This window comes from Polypterus senegalus, chromosome 17 (genome assembly GCF_016835505.1).
Source record: "Polypterus senegalus isolate Bchr_013 chromosome 17, ASM1683550v1, whole genome shotgun sequence".
NCBI lineage: Eukaryota > Metazoa > Chordata > Cladistia > Polypteriformes > Polypteridae > Polypterus > Polypterus senegalus.
The window spans coordinates 88,269,434-88,291,726 of NC_053170.1; the positions used below are offsets into that span (position 1 = coordinate 88,269,434).

General features: G+C 40.7%; 1 protein-coding gene across 3 annotated transcripts in view; it reads left to right on the forward strand.

The window, feature by feature from the left end:
• LOC120517756 (phosphoinositide 3-kinase regulatory subunit 6) overlaps positions 1-22,293 on the forward strand; it is a 147,728-nt gene that overhangs the window by 63,092 nt on the left and 62,343 nt on the right. For 2 of the 3 annotated variants that reach the window (XM_039740221.1, XM_039740222.1), the window contains exons 2-3: positions 15,849-15,990; positions 16,453-16,557. In XM_039740221.1, the coding sequence (XP_039596155.1) occupies positions 15,966-15,990; positions 16,453-16,557 (130 nt within the window). In that variant the 5' untranslated portion in view covers positions 15,849-15,965. The remainder of the gene's footprint in view (positions 1-15,848; positions 15,991-16,452; positions 16,558-22,293) is intronic. The other variant, XM_039740223.1, reaches the window with a different exon arrangement.

Consider the following 22,293-nt stretch of genomic DNA (forward strand, 5'->3'; position numbering starts at 1 on the left):
GTGCTTTATATAGACAGTGGGGTGCCACTTCAGCCCCCACCAATGTGTAGCACCCACCTGTATGATGAGATGGCAGCCATTATTGCACCAGTACACTCACCACAGATGAGCTATTAGGTGATGAAACGGTGAGAGAGAGAGAGAGAGAGAGAGTGCCAATAAGGGACAGGCAAAGGTCGTGATTGGCAATTTAGCCTGGACATTGGGATACAACCTACTCTTTACAACGGATACCCAGGGATCCTTTATGACCACAGAGAGTCAGGACCTCAGTATTACATCTCATCTGAAGGGCGGCACCATTTTTACAGCACAGTGTTCCCATCACTGCACTGGGGCATTGGGATCCATTTTCAGACGACAGGGTAAGAGCTCCCTGCTGGCTTTACCAACACTTCCTCCAGCTGCACCCCAAGCTTTTCCTAGATGGTCTCCCATCCAATTTAATGGCTTTCCCCAAACCTGCTTAGCTTCATGTGGATGATCTCTTCTGAAGTGCAAGTGGTTTAGCTGCTGGCCACTTTAATGTGCCGTATTCTACAAAATCCACAAAAATTACCTTCTAAGGAAAGGAGTCATAAAACCTTTGGCTAGAAAGAGCACGTTCCAGAGGGGAATATTTATTTAAATATCACAAAAAAGAGAAAAAACAGCAAAAACAAAACAAGTTAACCTAACAAAAAGCAATTCAAATGACAAAATTCACAAAACAGTCTTAACATAATCCAGGAAAATCAACACTGGCAAGGGAATGCACTCAATGGAAGTCAATGAGCCATTGCAGGCTGAGGGCAGGCCTACGGTGATGACATCAGAGTGGCCCCGCCTCTTAGGGTAACGCCCACAAAGTGTAGGAAACACAGAAGAGCAATTCATTCCACATAGATAGTAAATAACAAACAACTATAAAGGGACATTACATAATTAACGAATAATAAACAAAAACAAACAGAAATAACACAACAGCAGTATGATTTTAAATTATTATTTAAAGTTAATAAAAACAACAGAGAATAAATAAAGTTGTAGGAATGTAATATAACATGTATCGTCTCCAAAGTTTGTCATCTCTACCACTTACATAGTCCAAAATTTTGTGACCATGATAAGTTTTATGAATCGGATGGTAAAGTTCTGAACTGGAATGAACAATATATATGAAAATTGTAAAGGGGCCGTCAAATTCTTAGTCAAAAAAACAGTTGGGGGTCTGGGATACCAGGACATCGGTCAGTAAAATGATCTCCAATGCAAGTTCTACAAACTATAGGAACTATAATCAAACTAACCCAGAACAAAAGTCTTCACGAAAGGAGGTTTTTAAAATAAAGAGAATCTATAGGTTGAACGTGGAGCTCTGGTTGCCACCATCTTTAGAACATTCGAGAACAAGCCATTCATCACAATGAGCTTGCCCATCCTTTTCTTCTAGAGTGTCCAAAATAACATCAAGTAGAGATTTGAAGGGAACATCACCTAATTCATCAGAACCCTTTGTGTCGGAGCCAATTCTACACCCAACTGTAGACCCTGCCCTAAATTCCCACTTCTTTTAGTTTCATCACTAACCTTTCATGTGGCACCTTATGAAAGGAATTCTGACAGATCAATAATATCATATGCACCTCTCTTCTTGTATGCTATTGTTGCTGCCTTGTTGAGTTCCAGCATTTTAGCCTCGTGATACCAGATGATTTTTGTTTCTGTTGTTTATGCCATTGAGCGGCTGTTTATTTTGTGGGTCTTATTACTTAATAAAATAGACGACCCGATTGGTGCCCCAACATTTCTTTGGTGGATGTGTGTGTTTCCTCGGTGGACTCACTAACCCCCTTAAGCAGTTTTATTGCCGTTTCTCATGTATCTAAGTTTAGTAGCAGCCTTGAGTGTTAAAAATAAATGCTTAAGTATGTATATAACAGACTAACATAGCTGAACAATTTAAGAGTTGTTTCGCCCTTATCATTGTCAACTTGCAGACGACTTGACCACTGGTGGTCCGCGACCCACATGTGACAACCACTGCTCTGTACAGTACCGATGCTCGAGAAAGTGCTCCTCAAATGACGGGATTTTGCAGAAGTGTACAGTTTCCTTGGGTATTTAGCAAGTGCTATTCTTCTTGGTGGGATTACTACCTTCTCTTGCAGGGTGTGCTGCCCCCCTTCTAGGCATTGCTGCTCCATCTGTATCTGTTGCATCTGTCTTGCTAGGCATGGCAACGCTTTTGAAGATCTCCCCTCCTACAGTTGCCTTCTCGGCTGTCAGAGAGCACACATGAAATTCTTCTGCCACTTCCACTGGTTTTAATGTGGGCAGACACCTGTCAATTTGTGTAAAGAGTTAAGTACGTGCACATGCTGGCCCAGCTGTCGGCTCAAAGAACCACAATATTTCCATCAAAGGAAAAAAGTGGCACTCATTTCTTTTTTATTACATATTAGCAGTCAGTTTATATCCTGTGCTGCATGTGAAGTTCTTCACTTACTGTAAATTTGTATCGGCAGCGCATTATCTGGCATCTGTCTTTTATGTAGATGTATGTTATATAGTTGACCATACGTTCACTTCAGATAATGGTAGATAGAAAAGTTTGTAATCATCAGCTTTTAAAACTTTGGGTTTGCTCAGATTCTGTAATCATAAACACAGTTGGTTCTAGCCAAGAGTCCAAATACCAAATTTTGCTGAATTCACATGTTTGCAGACCAAGTGTTAGCAATAAGGGTGGGTATATCAAATAATCATAATAATTCTTTAAATCTATAGAGCACTTTTCTCAGTAATCAAAGCCTTTTGCGTAAACTTCAACCACAACTCACCTGGATGATGCAATGGCAGCCGTTGTTGCACCAGTACCAGTACCCTCACCACACATTAGCTATTAGGTGGTAAATGGGATAGTTAGCCAGTAAGGGACAGGGGATGCTTAGGGGGCCGAAGTGGACAAGGCCGTAGGTCTTACTCTTTTTCAAAAGAAGCCCAGGGATTTTTTATGTCCACAGAGAGTCAGGACCTCGGTTTTACATCCAATCCAAAGGACAGCTCCATATCTATAGCACGGTCTCCCTGTCACTGCACTGTGGCATTGGGATCCACACATAGACCACAGGGTAAGCATCCCCTGCTGGATTTATCAACACCACTTATGGCCAGCTGGAGCCTATCCCATCAAGCAATGGGTGCAAAGCACTGTGATAAATGAAACAAATGACATCGATTAAGAGTTGGGGAGCCTCCCCGTATACTGGCTGGAGCATCCAGTCATTCTTAACCAGGTCAAAATTTTAATGAAAAATCATAGAAACCTGGTGTTGCAGAAACTTTATAGAGAAAAATCAAAAACAGGAGGAAATGGAAAGAACGCATATGAAGATGATTGGGGGAGGCGTAAATTATATCAGAAACAGTGGATGGAACTGAAGTCATTAAGACGGGACCAGAAGTGAGGTGATTCCATTGAGTCGGGAAGGAAATTATCTTCATCGTGGGTGCTGGTGGAGATCGGAGTGTTGAATGAGGTACGGGCTTTTTATTTTGCCGTTTTCCTGTAGATGCAAAGGAGAGAAGAGTTTTAATACCGTGTTCCCGGTCCCCATTTCTTGTGCTGTCATGTGCGATCGAGCCCATTGACTGTCCCCTAATCGCATGTGTGTGATAGCAGGAACAACATCTGGGCAGGGTGCCAGCCCATCATAGCACTCATTTTACTTCTATTTGAAATGACAGTAGTGAAAGACATAGACCTCCAGTCACACGTGTTTCTCCATCTTTGTTGACCCTGCATTCTGTATCCTGCACCTAATGCTTAGAAGATGGTGCTGTTTTTCACCTTCTTCTTATTATTACAATGTTTTTTTTTTTGTTCTTGTGTTGATGGTCTTCTTTTTCTTTCTGCCACATCACTCGATTTGCTGATCACTTTGCTGTTGCCACTACCTCAAATTTTTTGAATTTCTACAGAGTATCAGGTCATAAGCTTTCGATCAAGACCAAGATGAAGGTTTTAGCCCCAGCAGATATATGTGGACCTTTGTTTCTCCGTCTTTGTTGTTTTTGCATTCTGTATCCCGCACTTCAGCAGATGGTGCTTCTACTTTTTCTTATTTCTATCATGACATTGTTCATCTTTTAACCAGATTTGGTAATCTGCTAGTCTTCTTTTTCTTTTTGCCAAGTCGTGTCATTTGCTGATCACTTTGCCGTAAGAACCTCACGAGTGCAGGTGGGGTTGCTACTACCCCAGATTTTTTGAATTTCCACAAGATATCAGGTCATAAGCTTTCAATCAAGACTAGGATTAAAGTTTTATCCCCAGCAGTTACACGTGGACCTCCAATCACATAAAGGTTGTAGCCCTAGAAGTTACACGCGGACCTCCGGTCGCATAAAGGTTCTAGCCCTAGAAGTTACACGTGGACCTCCGGTTGCATAAAAGTTGTAGCCCTAGAAGTTACACATGGACCTCCGGTCAAATAAAGGTTCTAGCCCTAGAAGTTACACGCGGACCTCCGGTCGCATAAAGGTTCTAGCCCTAGAAGTTACACGCGGACCTCCGGTCACATAAAGGTTCTAGCCCTAGAAGTTACATGTGGACCTCTGGTTAGATGCATTTTTCCATTTTTGTTGTTCTTGCATTCCCGCAGTTGATGCTTAGCAAATAGCACTGCTCTTCTTCTTCTTCCTAATATGGTATTCTTCATTATGACATCGGCCTTGGTGATTTTTGTGCTGCTCATCAGGTGTTGCTGGTCTTCTTTTTCTTTCTGCAGAGTCACATCATTTGCTTATCACTTTTGCTGTAAGAAACCCACAAGCACAGGTCAGCTTTCCGACGTTGCCATTCCCTGAGATTTTTTGAATTACCAGAACATATCAAATCATAAGTTTTCAATCCAGACCAAGACCAAGGTTCTAGCTCCAGTAGTTTACGAGTAATTGCGTGATAGACATACAGTCCTTCACATTTTATATACGTATATTGATGACAGTAAAAAAAAACAACCATTTTGTCACTCAATAAAACTGAAGTGAAACCATTTGGGCTTAGTCAGCTCTGCTGTGAGCGGTGGAAGTGCTTGACAAATGAAACTGGCTTGGGCCAAATTAGCCATGCAAAGGCTTGCTGATTGAGTGGCTGCTATCACTTTTCTTAGCACCAGATAATTATGTTCTGCTATAGCTGTATATCACACATTGAGAGCTTGGCGTGTATAAGACTTGAAAACACTTGGGGTCCTGGAGGACTGTTTTATTTGGGTGGACATTGCAAGACTTTTCATCAAGAAAGGACGTTCATGTATTTAGCACATGTGATGATGTTAGAGAGTGGCTGCCCAATCTGCTGTGAATAAGGGACAACGATTTAGACAGATAAATGCAGATTTTCCTTCAGTGTATATCTGAACTTGTTAATATATATATACTGTATATAGAAATTATTTAGGTAGGAACATAAGGGACACGCTGGTTCATTTTGCAGATGATATCAAGATAGATAGGTTGGCAGATAATCGGGAAATCCATTGAATCATTACAGAGGGACTAGACAGCATACAGGCTTGAGCAGATTTGTGTCAGATGAAATTCAATGTCAGAAAATGCAAAGTATTACACACATGAAGGAAAAAATGAAAAAGTAATGGAAGGTCTGAAAAATGAAAGTATGTCTTATGAGAAGCATTTAGGAGTCAAAGAGGCCTCTACGTTATTAACTGACAGTGTTCAGAAGCCATTGAGAAGGCTAAAAGAATGTCAGGTTATATAGCGCCTTGATGGGTGGAGTACAAGACACAGGAGCTTCTGCTCAACCTTTATAATGCACTGGTGAGGCCTCATCTGGAGTAATGGGTGCAGTTTGGGTCTCAAAGCTACAAAAGGAAATAGCAGCACTGGAAAAGGTCCAGAGAAGAGCAACTAGGCTGATTCCAGGGCTACAGGGGATGAATTATGAGGAAAGATTAAAAGAGCTGAGCCTTTTCAGTTTAAGAAAAATAAGATTAGGAGGAGAAATGACTGAAGTGCTTAAAATTATGAAAGACATTTGTCCCGTAGATTTAGAGTCAGTCTTTAAAATGAGTTCAACAAGAACATGGGGACATAGTTTGAATCCTGCTAAGGGTAAATTTCATACAAACTTTAGAAATATTTTCATCACACCGAGAAGTGTAGATATATGGTATCATAATTTGGGAGTCCCGAAATCATTAAAAGAGCTGAGCCTTTTCAGTTTAGGAGGTGAAGTGACTGAAATGCTTAAAATAATGAAGGGAACTAGTCCAGTGGATCAAGACGAGGACGTTAAAAAGAGTTCATCAAGACACAGTTGTAAACTTGATAAGGGTAAATTTCACACGTTAGGAAGGTTTGTCATAAGTGACCAAGTAGAGTGGTAGACAGTAGGACTTTAAAAACTTGGCTGGATGTTATTTTAGAAGAGTTAAGAGGATAGGACTGGTGAGCTTTGTTGATCTATTCTTGTCCAGATTGTTCTAATGACAACAGATTCAAAAGTTGTATGAAAGATAAAATGTGCACATTGAAACATGCAGTCCAAAGCCCAAGATTTGCTTGGAGAGGCTCCAGCTGCCCATAACATTTACCTGGATAAGCAGCTTAGGAAGATGGATGGCAGGAAGGATGGATGGGTGACCAAGTAGTGTGGTAGACAGGAGGACTTCAGGGACCTTCAAAACTCGACTTGATGTTATTTTAGAAGAATTCAGTTGATAGGACTGGCGAGCTTTGATGGGCTGAATGGCCTGTTCTCGTCCAGATTGTTCTCATGTTCTAAAAACTCAGTATGCGCTGTAGCATATATGAAAATTATTCATACCAACAAAGTGAAAATGAGGACATACTTTTACTCAGAAACTTTTATGTTTACTTGCACAGTCCGTACTACACTTAGACAACATGAAAAAAAAATTAAAATTACAAAAGGAGGATCCAGAAAATGTCACTGTGCAGCACAAAATGAGCTTTTTAGGTCAAAGGCATTGCATGCTGTATTAATAAAATATGTAAGTACATTTCTGGAATTACCACTAAATCCTTTAGAAGTTATAGTTAAAAATATTTCTGTAGTACTAGGGTGTTGTACCGTGTTAGCCATTATGAATGTAGAGAAAGGCCAAGCAAAATGACACTTTTTATTGGCTAACTAAAAAGATTACAATATGGAAGCTTCGAGGCAACTCAGGCCCCTTCTTCAGGCAAGATGTAATACAGAAACTGAAGTTTCATGTGTTTATATCCACACACTAGGACAAGAAACATTGTTCCTCTCTCTCCTGTTTAATTAATCTTAGCCTGAATGAACCTATTAATTTTTTATATTTAAAAATTTTCATTTAAAGATTTACCAATGTTGTTTCTTGTCCTAGTGTGTGGATATAAACACAGGAAACTTCAGTTTCTGTATTACATCTTGCCTGAAGAAGGAGCCTGAGTTGCCTTGAAAGCTTCCCTATTGTAATCTTTTTAGTTAGCCAATAAAAGGTGTCATTTTGCTTGGCTTTTCTTTACAATATGTTTCTGGAAAGAGTACAGTTCTGGGAAATAAAAATACAGTTTTGATTTCCTTATTACGTAAGCCTTCTTTTGTCTAACATTGCATCAGCTTGACCTCTCTTGCTTGCCTATCAGCAATTGGGGAAGTTCCTGCAGCACAGCACTTCTGATACCTCGAGCGCCTGGACCTGTGGGCGCCAGCATTCATGAGCGCCTTCAAGAGCATCTGCTCACACCATGAACTGAACCAAGACTGTGCTGCCTCCTTAGCCCAATGTCTGTTTCTGGGTGGCACTATACAGAATCAGGGCAGTGGTTTCCAAGTTTGGTCCTGGGGGACTCCCGTGGCTATAGATTTTCATTCCAACCAATTTCAAAATCTGTATGTCATGCTTACTTTTAAATGGTCGCATTATTTAGTTGTCTATCTCAAGGCTCATGCAACTTGTGTCCCGGACTGTTACTGTATTCTGTGTTTTTATATTTTACACAATTTGATGGAAGGCAGGATGGGCTGGGATGTCAGTCAGTTATTGTCTAACCAGATTCACCCTGAACAGGGTCGCAGTGGGTGCCAGAGCCTATTCCAGCTAGCATAAGGCACAAGGAAGGAATAACCCCTGAACACACCGCCAGTCCTTCAGTGGGCTAAGCTGGGATGGATGATTAGTTACATGACTATGAGGTCCTCATTAAGAACAAAGAATGTCAGTAGATGAGTGTCCTGACTGGGAAAAGTAACAACCCTATGACATGAAGGAAGGACAGAGGGAGACAGGGCTGTTTGATCCCCCAGTATGCCAAGTGGCAACATAGGCAGTTCAAAACTTCTCAGACTTTGAGTTGTATTCCCAAGGAGCAACAATGCTGGTTTCCTTAGGTGCTGCCAGGGGATACTTCCAGGAGAGGACTTCACCATTTTAAGGAGGTTCCACCTGACCCAGAAGTGCAGTGCTGCTCAAACGTTATGCTCTTTAGGCTCAAACTATATAATACACTTGTAAAACCTCATCTGGATTACTGTGTGCAGTTCTGGTGTCCACGCTACAAGAAAGACATAGTAGCACTTGAAGCTGTGCAGAGGAGAGCAACCAGGTGCATCATGGGACTTAAGGATACATCCTACTTTGACAAACAGACCAGGAGACAACGTGAGGGCATAATGCCGGTGTTTAAAAGACATAGCAGCACTTGAAGCTGTGCAGAGGAGAACAATCACGTGCATCATGGGACTTATGGACGTGACCTGCTCTGACAGATTCAGTGAATTACACCTGTTAAATCTTGAGCAGAGGAGACTGCATGGGGACCTAATCCAGGTCTTCAAAAATCCTCATAGGCATTGATAAAGTAGATCCAGCAGCATTCTTTCAGCTTAAGGGTGAATCCCTTACTTGAGGACATCAGTGGAAATTAAGGGGAAGTGCATTTAGGATTGAAGCCAGGGAGCACTTCTTGACACAGAGAGTTGTGGGATCTGAAGGAGATGTTGGACAGCTGAGCTATCAGTTAAACAAAAGGTCCTGATGGGTTGAATGGTCTAGTCTCATTTGTCAAATTTATTATATTCTTATGCATGTTGTAGAACCAGAAGTACTCCAGGGTCTGGTATAAAGAAACTACCCAGAAGAGTCAGAGTTCCAAGAGGAGGAGAATAAATCTCGTTTTGGAAGATTGACGAGTAGTTGGAATTGTATTTCTGTTTCTTTGTGAACCCTGGATTTGGGGTTAGAGTGTAACCAAGCTACATAACAATTGAGAAAAAGGGCCGTGTACAAGTGCATGTATATACACTGTGCATATATATATATATATATATATATATATATATATATATATATATATATATATATATATATATATATATATATATATATATATATATATATAGATAGATACAGTAGATATACAGTACACCCTCAAAATCCACGGGGGTTACGTTCCTAGAGCACCCGCGAATTGTGAAAAACAACAAATTTTGGATGTGGTTAAAAAAATGCATATTTTCATAGTATAAACTATACTTTAATTTACATTACCTAAAAATAAAGAATGTAAAGGTAAACCTGTATACTGTACTGCTATGTCTCCCGCAGTGCTAGAATGTAAAATACCAATGTTACCGTTATATGTACTATAATTCATGCAAGCGCGTTTTCATTGCCAGAAGCCTTAGACGGTGCAGCTCGTTTCATTGGCATCTTGGGGTTTTAACCCTTAAACTGCCACATACTTGGGGGTTAATGCATCCCTGGACGCTAAATACTTTTTTTGCTGCACTTTAAGTAAACGTCACAATTAACAAAGAAAAAGTGAAATTTTAATTTTTTATGCAAAGACCATCACAATTACTGCACCACTGATCATTTTACACACTGCTAATGAACTGTAAAAACTATTTAAAAAGCTACTGGAACAATATGTACGAAGTGCAACTGACGCCATGGATGTAAATCACCGAGCCAACTGCGCTTGAACTGGCTGCACGCAAGCATCACAGAGGTAAGCACTGATGCTTGTAGGCTAGTCTTAGTGCCTCTTGGGTAACAGAATTGCACAGAAACACAGGAGATTGTAGAGACAGGAATTTAATTCAAACACTTCAAACAAACATGTCTCTTTCAGAAGTAAAAGGAGCTCACTATGCAGTTAGTTATCAATTAAACAATAGACAAACATCATAGAGGAGCACAACCCCAAACAGGAGCAGAGAATGTCTGGGGGAGGAGAGCGAGAAACAAAGCAATCAGCTAAAAAGGACAGGTACTGTTCAGGCTTTCAAGTGAGCATAGTGGCGCGCGAGAAGCCGCAATCGAGAAGACGGTGATTTATTTATTTTTATGGTGGAAATTCCAGGGACGCACCCAGCCTTGAGAGACAAAAACAAAGGAAACCGGTAATCAAACAGCAAATAAGGAATGTAATGAAAACAAATTAAATAAGAAAACTACGATACCACCCCTGTTCCCCTTACGGCGATTAAACATTAAATACAACAAAGCACAAACAAAACACACACAGTAAATCATGAAAAAGTTCATGAAAAACGGCAACGGATGAAATATAATGATGAAAATAGATAGTCCAGAGATCCACATGCTGAATGGGAGTGTACAGATAGCCCTAGTGGTAGTTCCTGAAATGGAGAAGACGGATGGACAGGTTCAGGAGTGCTCATTTCTTTGCAGGATGGCCATGAATTCACTTACAGTCCTCATGTACACAGGCAGATGGCAGACAATCCAGATGCATGAAACAATCCAGGACAAAATGAATAAGTACAGGTAACCCAACAGAAGGCAGACAGACAGGAACTTGAAACACAAATTACAAAAAGTTTTTTTTTTTGCTTTTGGTCACTGGCCCCCTTTTAAAAGCCGTGTTGACATCCTTTGACCTCAACAGCCCCAGCACCCTCAGCAGAAAGACCAATCAGAGCCAGTGCAGGGACTGCTGGGAGTTGCAGTTTCAAATTCTATTGGCTACTTTCAATATCCCAAGTCACTGTTTTCTCTACAGCTGCTTCCTGTTCTCTCTACAGTACAGTATTGCCATGAAAAAAGCCATACAAATTGCGGAGGATATTTGCGGTTTCAGCTAACAATTATTAGTTAGGTTCTAAGGAAAAATTCGCCACTTTGAGGGGGTCTACTGTAGATATAGATAGATATATATATATATATATATATATATATAGATAGATATATATATATATATAATATTTTTATTATATAAACCCTTTTCCTATTATTGTCTGTGCTCCCAGAAACTGCAAGAGAATTTGCAGGAGGAGACCCCTTAATTTGTTCTAGGTTGGCCACCATAGAGAAAGTGACTGCTGGAGTAATTAAAAATAGGTCACATTTGGAAGGCATGTTCTCTCATCAGGTTGGAAAGAATAGCCTTAGAAAGGGACTGACCCCAGGTGAGCTCCAATTCTTCCATTTGAATATGAGAATGTTTAGGACAAAAGAATTTGAACTTGAAGTAAGGGCCGGCAAGCATCCACAAGATTAAGGATTTATTGGGATAGGACAATTTATGATCGGGAGGCATAATAGTGCAGTGGTCATGCCACTGCCTTGCAGTAAGATGACCAGAGTTCACATCCCGGGCCCTTCCTGCATGGAGTTTGCCTTTTCCCTCTGTGTCTGTGTGGGTTTCCTCCCACAGTTCAACGACATGCAGATTAGGTGAACTGGCGATCCTAAATTGGCACCAGTGTGTTGTTGCCGTGTTTGTTCACTCTGAGATGGATTGGCACCCTGTCCAGAGTTTATTTCTGCTTTGCACTCTATGCTAGCTGGGATTGGCTTCAGTACCTGCCGCGTTCTGTTCAGGACACAGTGGGTTAGAAAATGTCTGTTTGTCTGTCAATTTACAATCGAACTTAAAGACTTTTATGTTTTCATCGATGTGTGGTTTTATGTTATAAAATGTCAATATACTGTAACTGAGCTGGCATAATTGATTGAGTGGTGTATTTAATGGAGACAAACCTGGACCAATTCTAATAGAAAGGGTTTCCAATAGAATAATTTTTTGACCACTTATATAGTTAGGTCATTTCAGTGAGGAGTCACGTCTAATAAGATGGTTACAAGAGTAATAATTCTTTACATTTATAGTATACTATAGATCGAATCGGGCTACAAATTCTACGTTTGTGAAATCCATACTTTCTCTGCAAAGAATTATTTGTTTTGTTAAGTCCTTGAAATGATTTTGTTATCATGGCACTGATTTGTGTTTAAAATAGACTTTTTCGCCTGATGTAATGAAGAGTTTCCTGTTTAAACGAGGCTGCGAGACATGAACTCAGCTCTAAATTACTTTACGGCTCCAGAGCTGTCGAAGGGTTTAAGTCAGTCGACGATGTTAGTTCTGGAAAGTACACCCCACCAAACCAGCGTTCCAAAAACCAACCGAACTTACTGTTATCTGCTCAAACCAACACCGACTTACTGTACTTGGCCGTCCTGTGGTGTCACTGAAGCATTCGAACATTCTGAGCCAATCATGCAATACTGCTTCCGCGTCTGCCACGTTATGCTCTAACTACAGTGGCAGAGTCCTATTGCATGGTTCTAACTTGTCGAGGTATTGATGCGAACACCATACATACGGGGTATTGACATGAACACCATATATAGGAATAGTATCAAATTATATATAAGGATTTTCTCACTGCTCAAAGTGCTTTACATAGTGCAGAGCCACTTCAACCACCATCAATTTGCAGTACCCACCTGGATCATGCGACGGCAGACATTTTTTGCACCCGTACGCTCATCACACATTAGCTATTAGGTGGCTAAGGGGGCAGAGGGATACTTAAACAGTTAGAGACAGGGGGTGTTTAGGGGACCAGAATGGACTAGGCCGTGATGGACGATGTAGCCAGGATACCAGAGTAAAGGATGCCTAGGGAACTTTAATGACCACAGAAAGTCAGGACCTCGGTTTGACGGCACCATATTTACAGAACTGTTTCCCTATCACTGCACTGTGTCATTGGGATCCACACACAAACCACGGGGTGGGTGTCCCCTGCTGGAATCGCCAACACCTCTTTCAGCAGCAACCCAAGCTTTCCCATTTAATTTCTGGCCGGGCCTGAACATGCTTAGCTTCAGGTGGGTGACAAATTCTGAAGTACAGGTGACATTACTGCTGGAGTGTCGGGGCTTGGGATGCCACCTAGTTACTCGTGGAAAAAAAAATCTACGACTGTTAACCTGGTTTCACTTATTAGAATATGGTTTACATGTCATTTTCGAAAAATGGTTTCTACGAGTTATGTGTGCCTGTAAGCACATTGATTGAAGGCTAAAGGAAAGCTGTTCCTTCCCTGGTGTTTTTGTTTCTCTGCTTGTGAAGAAATTAAGGGAGCAAACTCTGTAGAAAACGGTGAATTACAAAGAAAATGTAATTATTTCAAGTAGTGGGCGAAATACAAATATTTCAGTATGTCTTACATCAATCATAGCCCATTAAACAGTGATATTAGTTAAAAATAAGAGGAGTGAAGCATTGACTGTGACAGCAGGTGGAATGAAATCCACTTTCATGTGGGTCTGGACATGATTGAATTAGAGAATCACTTAAATCGCACATTTCACAGCAGATGCCATCACAAGACCGTTTTCAAAGCAAACATGAATATATCTTGAAACATACAGAGTATGTGGTACTTTAGCATAAAAAGGTGAGACCTTGCAGGATTCATTTTTATAGGATTTTTAGCTGTAAAGTTTGAAAATGTTAAGCAGTGTGGCTTAGATAAATGCAAGTTTCTGTCCTAATCACCAGTTACTGTGCCACCCTGAATAAGTCAATCGACCTGTTGATGCCCCATTTGGGAAGTGACAGAATGTAACACACCCTCACACACATGATCACAGTACCATGCATGTCTTTTGGGTTTTTGGGAAAAGTTGAGTACCCTGAAAGAACCCATACAGTCGTACATAAGGAGAATAGTAGTCTTGCGGGGGGCCAGAGTGACAAATCGCATCTGGGGACCACCTGCTAAAAAGTGGGTAGTGAACTGCCACAAAATCCTGAGCGGCAAGGGCCATACAAGCAGGGTTTCTCCCTGAGACACTCGTCAGCCAAATTTCTCCAGTCCGTGCATTTTAAACAACCGCCGGGGATTCTGGGACAGAAACAAAGATAATGAATAAAAGGCTTGATGCAGAGAGAAAATGCAAAGGTAAAATGTCTGTTATCCATTCAGGAGCTCAGTAGCACAAAAGTAATTGAAATGTAATAATTAATTTGCACGTTGTGATGAGCGCTGTGACAGTGGAGACAGACAGACAGACACACATGTAGACAGCCGCAGCTGCTCGGCTCCATACGTTTGAGAAGGGCCTCCGTCTGTTATGATATATTTCAGTTATTTTGAGTCTATGGATATACAACATAATAAAACGCTGTGGCTATTTTCTCATGGCATGTTTGCATTTCCAGTTAGACCGTAATGTTAAATTTCTTTAGTTACTCATTTAGACGAGCAGTCAGAAGGAGGATGTTGTGCAGCCTCATCAATGCATCTACTGGTGGCGTCAAGCAGATTTGTGGATTTAGGTGTTTTCAGCACTGAATCTCCCGTGGCTTTTTGTTTGATCAGCTCTCTTGATGGACTCCTTCTGATGGAGTGTGGCATACCGTTTACTTCAAATTCATATTTTACTGTTCATATTTTCATGGATATAGCTGTCAATGCTTTCAAGCTTGCATCGATTCCTACTGTCTTTGTAACTAAAGAGCACAGAGCACACACAGCACCTTTGACAAAATATCGTTCACATTTACCACTCGTGCCGTTGAATGTCATTCTATAATCTGGTACTACAAAAAGGTTTTTCCCTTGCAATGTGTTATGTTTACTTTTCAAATGGGCAGCGTGCGCTCTGCACACATGACATACATTTATGTCTTTCTTTTAGGAGACGTTTCGGCTGTAGACGGTTCATCCTAGTCGGAAGCTTGCTTAGGTTAACAAGAGCACTTCTAGACTTTGCAGAGCAACATCCTCACCCCTACTTTGAGCTCCGCCCTCACGAGGCTTTGGATTGGTTGAGATCAGGGAGCCGCCTAATTGTTCTCGCCCAGTTTGGCACAAAATTCACTCATGGTTGTCGCCCTAGGTGTATATATTAGAACTGTAGTAGGAAACTTGGTGCCGGGACCGGAAGTGACATCATTCTTGGTGCTGGAACCAGAAGTGACATCACTCTTTGCGCCAAAATCAGAAGTGACATCATCAATGTGGAATCAGACCAGATTTCCCGTGTTCGGTCTGTAGAGATAACAGAATTAGGTTTAGTGCACCCTGGCCTGGCATGGAATTACTTTCACATGGTCGCTTCAATTCCCTCCTATTCACGCGTGCGTGTGTGTGGCACTACTAAATACAGATGTGAAAGGGATGAATTCTGACGTATTTTGTGTTTTATATTTGTAATTAATGTAAGCCATGTTGCGAGAGATCTGCCCTCACTTTTACATTAAAGGGTCATTTTCTTTTGTCAAAAACGACAAATCCACTGGGATTCAAGGTTGTATCACAATAAAACGTGAATACGTTTTATAGATGTTGTAAATATTCTGGCACTGAGCTCTGCGGTTTTGGAGTTTGTGCTTTAGTCAACATTCATAGACATGGCGGCCATTTCAAAAGGAGCTTTCCTGACATTATGACCCATTTCTGGTGGACAGGACTTGCCACCTGTCAGCACTTTACCTAAATTTTCATTGCACATTATTGAAGTCAAAGGTGGCCAAAGTGTAATTCTTTTGCTGTAACTATGGTTTCTTCTTTCTTGCAGGTGCAGCTTATTTGGCACCATCATGCAAGTTAGAGTCAATTCTTCTACTGGGGTCCTGCAAGTCCCACTGTAGCAGGTAAATCTTAAGCGGTAGCACATGGCACTTCACTCATCTGTATGCTGGAACTTTTCTCTGTTGAAGGTGAGCTACCCAGAAAGAATAATTTTGTTTTTTAGGAATTGGAAATCTTAATGACAAGTACTGTTCAAATCATGTAGTAGCAACAACCCTAAAGGTCCAAAACACAGCATCCTAAGATTAAAAAAATGAACACTGTGGCACTAAGCTCACCAGTTGATTCCTTTTTTTGGCTTTTTACTTCTGTCAATACTGAACACAGAGAAACTGTGGGGAAGTGTGAGCTGCTCTTCAACCTCGCCCTTCTTTATGAAGTCAGTTTTTTTTTTTGTTTTAATCATCACACAGGAGCTTCTTTCCTTCATTTACACTCATTCTGAGGCTCTAAGAGGCAGACGGGACCCCCCTCTCTCTGATCACATTCCAGCTGTCGCTTTCCGCTTTCTTCCTTTGGTCTCTAGCACAATGCAGTGACCACCATACTGTGCACTGGTGTTGATTGTTTCTCTTTCATATTTTACATAGTCAGCCCTGGCGTCATGGCAGTCACAGAGTCTGACATTCTCCGGAGCATCCACGCTATCTTACGAGAGTTAGATGGACATCACCCGGCCTCTCAGTTTAACAGAGGTAAGCCTGCTCGTTACCAGATCCTCCTCGTGTCTTCTGTTGGTACTCTGGGATCAGACCGTTCACCATCTTGTTTTAATGAAAAATCTCATCATTCAGGATTATTTGGAGACAGTCAGTCAAGCTGTTAGCAAATGTCAGCTTTGTTTCATATTGCTTGCTTTGACGGATTATCACAGAATTTTCATAATTTGTATTTATGGTCTTTTTATACTGTGTGTTAAAAGTACCACAATGGCTACTACTGCTGTCTTAAAATTGCAAAGAAATGACTTTGATTCTCAGCCAGTTACTATATTGTTTGTGTTCATGTGTTTTGTGGTTTTCTTCCACCTAGTGCCAGAGATAGGTTATTTTGTGCCCTACGCCAAGCTTATCAGCGTGCCTACTGATTGTTCGGTAGCTAACCCGTGCAGCTGGGTGTTTACCTCCATTATGATCTGAGCCCTAGGCAAATGCTTAATTTGCCTTAATGGTGACGCTGACTCTGCTTCCAGCTGGATGTGTTAGCATTATCAGTAACTCTAAACTGACCCCAAGCTGCTCAACAACATCCATCCATCCATCCTCTTCCGCTTATCCGGGGTCGGGTCGTGGGGGCAGCAGCTTAAGCAGAGAAGCCAGACTTCCCTCTCCCCGGCCACTTCTTCCAGCTCTTCCAGTAGAAAACCAAGGCATTCCCAGGCCAGCCGGGAGACATAGTCCCTCCAGCGTGTCCTGGGTCTTCCCCGGGACCACCTCCCGGTTGGACGTGCCCGGAACACCTCACCAGGGAGGCATCCAGGAGGCATCCTGATCAGATACCCGAGCCACCTCATCTGACTCAACAACATTACTTAATAAAAATCATACATCTCATTATTCATTTTCTGAGCCTGAGGGTCAAAGGGGAATGGAGTCTACCCAAACAACACTGGGTGCAATCCATAAAGTAACCCCAGTTGCAGGTCACATGCATATAATTAACACATGAAGTTTATTTACAGTCACAAATAAGCATAACATACACGTCCTGGAGATGTGGGAGCAAACTGGAGCTCCTGAAGAAGACCAACAATCTGGAAATTGATCTCAGGTCTCAAGAACAGTAGAACAGCAGTAGGTACCAGTTGGCCACCATGCTGGTTTATGAGAAAGCAACAACAGAATATGTGATATTGTATTGTGCAAATGGTTTAGATTTAAATTTTGTAAGTAATACTAATACACAGATACAGTGTTTTAGGATCTAAAATAGTGACAGAACATTTAGAAACTTTCATGATATGAAATGATTAGAAAAACTTTGACAAGAACAGGCCATCCAGCCCAATAAAATCACCAATTCTGTTCACCTCATTCCTTCTTGAATAACATCAAGTTTGAAGGTCCAGCAAATTGTACTCTCTACCACACTACTATGTGTCATGTTTGTCCCCTGGCTGGGGTTCACAGTGGTATTTCTTGCTTGTTTTGTCTAATTTTGTATCATTTATTTGTATTCAAGTTTCTTTTTTCTGTTATATATATATATATATATATATATATATATATATATATATATATATATATATATATATATATATATATACTCAGCAAAAAAAGAAACGTCCCTTTTCAGGACTGTGTATTTCAACAATAATGTTTTAAAAATCCAAATAACTTTACAGATCTTCATTGTAAAAGGTTTAAACAATGTTTTCCATGCATGTTCAATTAACCATAATCAATTAATTAACATGTGGAATGGTCGTTAAGACCTTAACAGCTTACAGAAAGTAGGCATTTAAGGTCACAGTTCTAAAAACGCAGGACACTAAAGAGACTTGTCTACCGACTGTGAAAGATGCCCAGGGTCCCTGCTCATCTGCGTGAACGTGCATTAGGCATGCTGCAGGGAGGCATGAGGACTGCTGAATAAATTGCCATGTCCGCACTGTGAGACGCCTAAGACAGCGCTACAGGGAGACAGGAAGGACAGCTGATCATCCTAGCAGTGGAAGAGCCCGGATCTCAATCCCATTGAGCACATCTGGGAACTGATGGATCGCAGAGTGAGGGCTAGGGCCATTCCCCCCAGAAATGTCCAGGAACTTGCAGGTGCCTTGGTGGAAGAGTGGGGTAACATCTCACAGCAAGAACTGACAAATCTGGTCCAGTCCATGAGGAGGAGATGCACTGCAGTACTTCAAGCAGCTGGTGGCCACGCCAGATACTGACTGGTACTTTTGATTTTGAGCCTCCCTTCATTCAGGGACACATTGTGAAACATTTTTAGTTTAGGTCTTATGGTGTTGACTCTTTTACTGTTCATACAAATATTTACACATTAATTTTGCTGAAAGTAAAAACAGTTGAAAGTCAGAGGACGTTTATTTTTTGTTGAGTATATATATATATATATATATATATATATATGGGTTTTTTATGTTTATTTGTAAGGGGAACAGGCCAAGGTTATGAATCATGTGATTTATGGGTAGTGGCAACCTGTAAGTCACCGCCAGGAACGTCCTTACACCCTGCTTATGGAAGGGCCTTCCATAGTTTCTGGCAGTTAATTTCTAGGGAGTGGAGTGTTTCTTGTCTTTGCCTTGTGATTTCCCAGATTTGCGACCCCCTGCTCTGTTTATCGACAACATCTTCAGATTCTGTATTGCGACTTTGTCTCTTGATTTTTGAACCACTGCTCTGTTTTTTGACTACGCCTTTGGATTCTGTTTGCTGTGTGTGTTTGCCTTGCCTCTTCAGGCATCTCATTTGAGTTCTGCAGAGCCTCAGGACCTTTTGGAAAATAAACCTTTTTCTTTTTAAAGATTTTCCAAGGCCCTTTCTTGTCGGGGTTTGCCAGTATCCCCCATGAGAGGGCTAGTCTTGACACCGTATGTCTTCATTTCTCTGTGTGATGAAAAACTTTCTAAATAATGACCAACACTGTACTATACCCTAGTTCAAAAGTTTGTATGAAATTTACCCTTAGCAGGTTCCAAACTATGTCCCCGTGCTCTTGTTGAACTCATTTTAAAGAGACTCTAGATCCACTGGACTAATTTCTTTCATAATTGTAAACACTTCAGTCAGGTCTCCTCTTAATCTTCTTTTGCATAAACTGTAAAGGCTCAGCTCTTTTAATCTTTCCTCATAAGTCATCCCCTGTAGTTCTGCAATCAGCCTAGTCGCTCTTCTCTGGACTGTTTCCAGTGCTGTTATGTCATATTTGTAGCCTGGAGACCCAAACTGCACACAGGACTCCAGATGAGGCCTCACCAGTGTGTCATATAACTTCAGCATAGCTTCTTTGGACTTGCACTTCACACATCAGGGCGCTATATAACCTCACATTCTGTTAGCTTTCTTAGTGGCTTCTGTATACTGTCTGGATGTAGATAGTGACGAGTCCACTACGACTCCCAGGTCCTTCTCAGAAGGTGTACTTTGGATTTTCTTGTCTTCAAAACTAACATTTCTTCTTCCTAAATGAAATATGTTACATTTACTTTCATTACATTTTATCTGCCACAAATCTACCAAAGTCTGCCTGCTGTCCATATCCCTCTGTAATGATTCAACGGGTTCAAGACCATTCAGTCCTATTTAGGGTTGTGGAGTACAGATTTATTGGAAATTAAATGGAAAATAGCATACACTTGCGCATAGAAAACACCAAAATATATTTACTTATTTTATATGTTTTTTTTTAATTATGAGAAAAAAATAGAATAGCAATGATAACAAAGAACAGATAAAGAAAAAAAGACAAAACCCCCGGGCACTCCCCACATGTTGCAATAACTTGAGAATGTGCTACATCCATAAATGACTTCAGTCCACAACTGTTATGGCTGAGCCTAAGGTTTAGCTCCATGTAAAAGAAAATATTACATATATATACAGAATTATGTGTGACAAGTCATGTAAGGGTGTGTTTTAATGTGTTGATTTATTTATTGATTCAAGAAGTTTTTAAGCACACTTTCCCAGTAGCTTATCTACCATTGATAAGTGGCTCACATGTGACTGTGTTCAATCGCTCGTATTTAGTTCATTACAATGTGTAATTAACTGTAATTAACGAGCATCAGCTCGGGGTTGCCACAGTTTAAAAAATGGAAGTGCTAGAGGAGTCAAAAAAAGGAAAGAAAATGAAAACAAAAGATATGGGTGATTGAGAGAAGGACAGGAGGTAGGACGTATTTTTGTTTGAGAGGCCAGGACAGGTGACATCAGCTCTGCTGAGTAGTGTAAGGGAAAAGTAATGGTGGCTGTGAGGAGTTCCCGGAGAAACCTGCTCTGGTCCATCTCAGTTATGAACTACTAGATGTCCTGAGAGAGGTTGCTGCCAATGGCTGCAGGCACCACAAGAATAAGTGAATAATATGCGGTAATAATAATATATGAATATTGGGTGGATGGATTATCTTAATATGTATAGTTGTGCTAGCAAAAAGCAAACATTTACAACATTTCAGATCATTTAGTTAAAAGTAGTCCATAACACTAAACACAATCACAGGTGAATAAGGAGTAGGAGCGAGGGTTCAGCACACTACCCTGTGGAGTCTCCATGGTAAGCTTCTGCATGAAGGAAATGATGATGCCAGTCTGTAAGCCACTTTCAGAAATGGATAAGGAGCATGGTGATTGGTTTAGATGGGGTAATAGTGCTAAACAGTGGTAGGCAGAAAATGCATCAGAATGGGGCAAGGCACAAGAACTTTTAAGATGTGCTCTTAAGTATATTATCAGGCCATATTGTATTATGACATGTCCATCTAATAGCCACAGCACCAATCTGACAAATTCATTTCATTATGGGTGGCACAGTGGAGAGTTTTTCTGCCTCCCACCCAGATTCTGGATCCTAGGCTTAAATCCCAATTCCTGTGTGAAGTCGGCACAGTCTGTCCGTGCATTAGTGGGAAATCCTCTAAATGTCCTCCAATATTTAAACAAAACTGCCATTTTAGGGTAACTGGTGACTTGATAGTGAGCCTATGTGTGTGTGTTTGTGTGAGATGGAGTCTTGCAATTAACTAGCACCTTGTCTAGGGCTCTTTCCTGCTTACACCCAATGCATAGATACAGTAGATAGATTTATATGAAAGGCACTATAAGTAAGATAGATAGATAGATAGATAGATAGAAAGATAGATAGATAGATAGATAGATAGATAGATAGATAGATAGATAGATAGATAGATAGATAGATAGATAGATAGATAGATAGATAGATAGATAGATAGATAGATAGATAGATAGATAGAAACAATATTAAACAAGAAAGAAAACATCTGACTTGACTCTCACAGTCCCAATGAAGTGATATCCAGGCATATTACTGTTGGTATGAAGGACCCCCCAGTTGCGTTCCTTGACACACTTCTGTTGAATAATTTGTTGGCTGAAAGTCCTCAGTGTCAAGAGTGTCACGGAGAAGATGTGCAGCATTGTTTATAATGGCACTCAGTTTTGTTTTCGTTCTCTCCTTTGTTACGACCTCCAGGGGGTCCAAAGTGCATTCTATAACTAAGCTTGTCCTTTTAATTAGCTTGTTGATCTGGTGGACCTCTCTTGAAGTGATGTTACTGGCCCAGCACACCACAGTATAGATATCTGACACCCTGTATCCTATGATTGGATTAAGCCAATTTCAGATTGTTATGTTATGTTTACTAAGATGTATTCCACCAAATTCCAAATTAATTTAATTTTGTGAAATTAAAGCCCATTGTCAGTGCCAGATGTACTAATTTATGA